The following is a 5,012-nucleotide window of genomic DNA, read 5'->3' on the forward strand; positions in this document are numbered from 1 at the left end:
GGTTATGTGAATAATGAACTATACTCATGCGTGTTTATTAAGAAGTCAAATTTCAAATGTGCAATCGTTGCAAACTATGTCGATGACATGAATCTCATAGGGACTCCCAAAGAGCTTGAGGAAACTGCCGCTTACTTGAAATCAAAATTTGAGATGAAAGATTTTGGGAAAATTCAATATTGCCTCGGCCTAGAAATCGAGCACCGTTCGAATGAAATCCTAATACATCAATTGAACTCTACCCAAAAGGTGTTGTGACGTTTTAATAAGGATAAAGCGAAGCCTTCGAGTACTTTTATGGTTGTTCGGACCCTAGATGCTAAACGAGATCCTTTCTATCTTAAAGAGGATGAGGATAAGATTTTGGAGGCTAAAGTTCCATACCTAAATGACATTAGTGCTTCATTGTACTTGGCTCAATGCACTAAATCCGACATCTCTTTCACTGTAAATCTGTTGGCAAGATACAGTAATGCACCTACACGTAGACACTGGAATGGTATTAAAGACATTTTCCACTGCCTCAAGGGTATGATGGATTTGGGCTTATTCTACACCCATGAATCCTCGAGGGGAGCCGCCACCCCTTTTGGTCCTCAGGTTCATTCTCGCCTTATTGGTTATGCTGATGCAGGTTATCTGTCTGACTCACATAGGGCACTTTCTCAAAGGGGTTATGTCTTTACCGTTGAAGACACCACAATTTCTTGGAGGTCTACCAAACAATCATTGGTTGCGACTTCTTCAAACCATGCTGAGATTTTTACCTTGCATGAAGCCTAACGTGAATGTTTTAGTTGAGAGCAATCATGGAACATATTCGAAGCACTAACGGTCTTTTTACCTTCGTTGACGTTCCTACAACAATCTTTGAAAACAATGTCGTATGTATCGATCAACTGAAGAATGGGTACATCAAGGGAGACAAGACCAAGCGCCGAACTTCTTTTATTTTCACCAATAACAACAACATTAGAACATTTAAGTCAAGCATAGCCATTCCCAGGACAACCTGGCCGATCTCTTCCCAAAGTCGTTGTCCAAGTCTATTTTTCAGAAGTTGTCCAAGAAATCAGTATGCGTAAACTTTCTGAGTTAAATAGCTTATAGTTCTCTTATTTGGAAGTTTATGTCAAACTCAGAGGGAGTATCCAAAAGCATACTCACTTTATCTTAATGTACTCTTTTCTCCTATGATTAGGAACATTTTTCCCACTGGATTTTTGCTACCTAACGAGGTTTTGGTGAGGCACTCATCCTGGGATGATCATACTTTTTTGAGGTTTACTACTTTCGGCCCGTATGACGTTTGTTTTTGACATTATGCATACTTCTCACTTTTCTTCTTAGTCTATAGGTTTTGTACCTACTGTAGATTTTCCCATAGTGAGGTTTTTTGAGTTTTACTGCCAATGTATACTTTCTTTAATTTGATACTCACATTCGTCCGTTGTGCCGATGACTTCATCCACTAAAGACCTAGTGTGATGTTTTGTTTGAGTATATACACGCTCAAGGGGGAGTGTTACAGTCTTATTTATTATAATGTCCACTAGAACTCCGAATCAAGCTGTGCTGGCCAACACCTGGAAGGTGACGAAGCCATAAAATGTAGTGATGTGAAAAATGTGAATAAATTTAAACCTAAAAGTGCCTAAGTATAAGAGTACGTTGTGAGCTAGAATGAACCAATTTCTCACTTGATTTTATTGTATTGTACTTATACTCTGACATCACGTGTGAAATGGGTTCATTCCCGCTCACAGCGCACTATTATACTTAGGCAATTTTAGATTTAAATTTATTCACATTTTCCACATCACTACACTTTATGGCTTCGTCACCTTCCAGGTGTCGGCCAGCATAGCTCAATTCGAAGTCCTAGTGAACATTCCGGGTCTGGGTGTGTCACTATTAGAGTTGTAATCCTATTGGGGTAAGGAATTTATCTTCCACACTACTATAAATAAAGACACAATGAGGTGGAATATTACACACCTCACAATTACACATCTCTATCTTCTCTCTCTGTGTCGCCAGCCACCCCCATCTCTATCCTTTATAATTGTTCAGTAAATTAGGCCTACAATACTTTGTTATTTTTAAATTGATATGGTATTTTTAATGTGTTTTGGAACTTTTTTAATCTCACTTTGGTATTTTTAAACTCTATGGCTATTGTAGTAAGGTTTATAAGTAGTTTTAAATTATCAAACTAACTTTTTTCTTCTCTAGTTGACCTAAAATCCGTTATTTTCATGTCAAGTTAACAGGTCGTGTAAAAAATTGTCAAGTCTAATTTGGAGGGATGATTTTCAAATGATGGATCTTAAAACTAGATGGTTTGTATCAATGGAGTGGCTGAAGATTCGTTTAACTCTTGCCCCCCAATTCATCATCGATGGATCGCATTTCAAGTTGAGCCCATTTTATAATCTCCTTTGGTCAGTAGCAAAGAGGAATCTGTTTCTGAACTACTCATTCTCAGTCTCTCTATACATGTATCATATCACCACTTCTTTGTAAGATTTATTTTGCATGGCATGTCGTCTTTAAGCTTCCTTTTTGTTAATGATTTCATGTATGTTGGAGCAAAAAAATTCGCGAACCAAATGCAACGTAGCTCGTAGTAATCCCAGCTTTTTACATAACTTCATATTTACTTACGAAATCTAAGAATCTGGTAGGTTTAAAGAGCTATATTTGCTTGCGATTAGTAATAAACATGAAAAATATATATTTTGTTTATTTTATTTTATTTTTATTCTTGTGGGATCATGATTTTTTAGGGCCAGATTAAGGCTAATCCAAATACAATTACCTCAAAAGTCCGGTCATGGACTCACCAACTCTGATCAGAGCTATATTAAACAGATGTTGTGTTCCTTCTGAGTGCAATATATGGTTAGTATAATGGCACAAGTGAGGGTGTCAAACCACAAGGACTGATTAGACCTCTATAAATTACTAGCCTTGAAAGAACCCTAACTAAACAATAACAAATTAAATGTAGGTTGTGTGCTGTTAATGAGAATAACTAAAAATGCAAGAAAAATGTAACAACGAATGATATGTTGATTGAGAAACGATGAGGATGGGTCCAAGGATTTTGAGTTCACAATTCCAAAACCAATTCCATGTTTATAAAGTTAAAATGCAGTCAACTCTCCAATCTACGACTAGGGTTCGTTTTACATATATTTGATCAGCCATATGATGTGTGGTTTTGATCAAATTCTCCTAATCTAAAACCTAATTGGGATGTTCAACTTCGGTTCCAAATTAAGAGTCTTTAGCATGCAAGAAAACGTTAAAGAACCAAAGAAACTACATGGCAGGATGTTTGCATAGCATTCTCTTCATTCATTCACATGTCTACCAAGATTAAGCATGATGCCAAGATTAAGCATGATGTTTACTATAATCTTGATCAAATGATTTGTAAGAAATACTAATGGTGACCAATCATTAAAATTAACAAACAAATTTAACAAAAGATTTAGAGAATGAAACAAGAGACAGATTGATGAATTGAATATTTTTACATAAAAACATGGATCAATTGTGCAAGGCTACATCGAAATCCCTAGCTTTGAATTTAGTTACACATCTTGTTCACAGAGATGAAATTGGAAATACACAATATGAGAGAAAATAAATCAAAGAGAGAGGAAACCCTTGAAGCAATTCTGATGTTGAACTTCTCCAAGAACAGCCTGTCATGATAAGTCTTCCATGATGTTGGAGAGTATAGAATGGGTGGAGTTTTGAGTGTAGATGAAAAGAGAGAAAAATAGTGGCTGAAGTTGTGAAATTCGCTCAGAATGAAATTCGCCTAATACATCCCAGTGATTGGGCATTTAATTCCCACATTTTTTTTGTTATTATTGTCTTATAAAGAGCCATATTCATCACGATATTCAATTTCCACTTTTAATTCTTTGTCTACATCAGCATCCTTATTCAATTTTCCACTTTTAGCACCATTTTGCCTTATTTGTCCTCAATTGAACTCTAAAATACAATTAGCTACATACTAACACAAAAGAGGGTAAAATGCACCAGTTTAACTCAAAAATATCACAAAGGGACTAGGAATGGATGGTATAAATGTATGAAATATATGAGTTGTCAATGGAGCAGCGGTGGAACCATCACTCTGTTTCGGGGCAATAGGCGAAGTCCGAGTGACTCCATCGGATAACCATACTTGTTTTGCAAGACACAGGATATGATCTGGATATGGATATAATCAAATCCTTATTAATTCTTAAAGTTCCTACAATCTAGGAATTGGAGTGTACCGCAAGTAGTCACAACTCCTAAGAGAGTGCAATATCTATTTTTAGATATCCTGTAGGGTTCTACCGACAAAGAACAAGGATTTTATCTTGAAAATGTCTATCTCCCCACAGTATAAATACCCCATCTGGGGTTCATCTCTGGTAATGCAATCCCTTTGGCTCAATAATAATAATAAGAGAGGCAATTGGACCAAAAGCATCAACCCGTTGAGCTTCCCTTGCAACTGAAGCCCGTGCTTACACCCCTTAGCGTGACAGATGCCAGCAGGAGACAGAGCCCCCCTCCAGCTTTGCCCCCCAACCTGGCACAACACAAAGTCAAACAACTTTTTTTCTATGCAAACCCAATCGTTGGACTTTGCAATGGTCTTTGCATCTAGACTGTTAGATTTCCAACGATAAAAAGTTGTAGCTTTTTCTTCAACTGCCACATGGCAAGATCTTGGGCATCCAACAATAATAATTTTGACAACCAATGGTTAAGATTATTCTAACAGTAAAAAATCTAAAAAAATACCAACATTTTTTCTACAAATACCTAATCATAATTTTCATTCTCCACATCACAACTCAATATTTATTTTCACTACAATCTCCTATAATTTTTTTTCTACCTCCCAAATCCTTTTGTTACCAAGAAAAATGAATGAGAAGTTAAATTGGCCAATTGGGGAAGACATATGCTTTGCTTCAGGCTTGGATGCTTGT

General features: G+C 36.5%; 1 protein-coding gene across 1 annotated transcript; it reads left to right on the forward strand.

The window, feature by feature from the left end:
• Positions 1-297: 297 nt before the first annotated feature.
• On the forward strand, positions 298-783 carry LOC125472119 (secreted RxLR effector protein 161-like). Its single transcript, XM_048573188.1, has one exon. It carries the CDS (start codon positions 298-300, stop codon positions 781-783), a length of 486 nt encoding a protein of 161 aa, XP_048429145.1.
• The last annotated feature ends 4,229 nt before the right edge of the window (positions 784-5,012 follow it).

Source organism: the organism of the source record quoted next, unplaced genomic scaffold, assembly GCF_019419815.1.
Source record: "Pyrus x bretschneideri cultivar Hongxiangsu unplaced genomic scaffold, Pyrus_bretschneideri_v1 Contig64, whole genome shotgun sequence".
NCBI classification, from domain to species: Eukaryota; Viridiplantae; Streptophyta; class Magnoliopsida; order Rosales; family Rosaceae; genus Pyrus; species Pyrus x bretschneideri.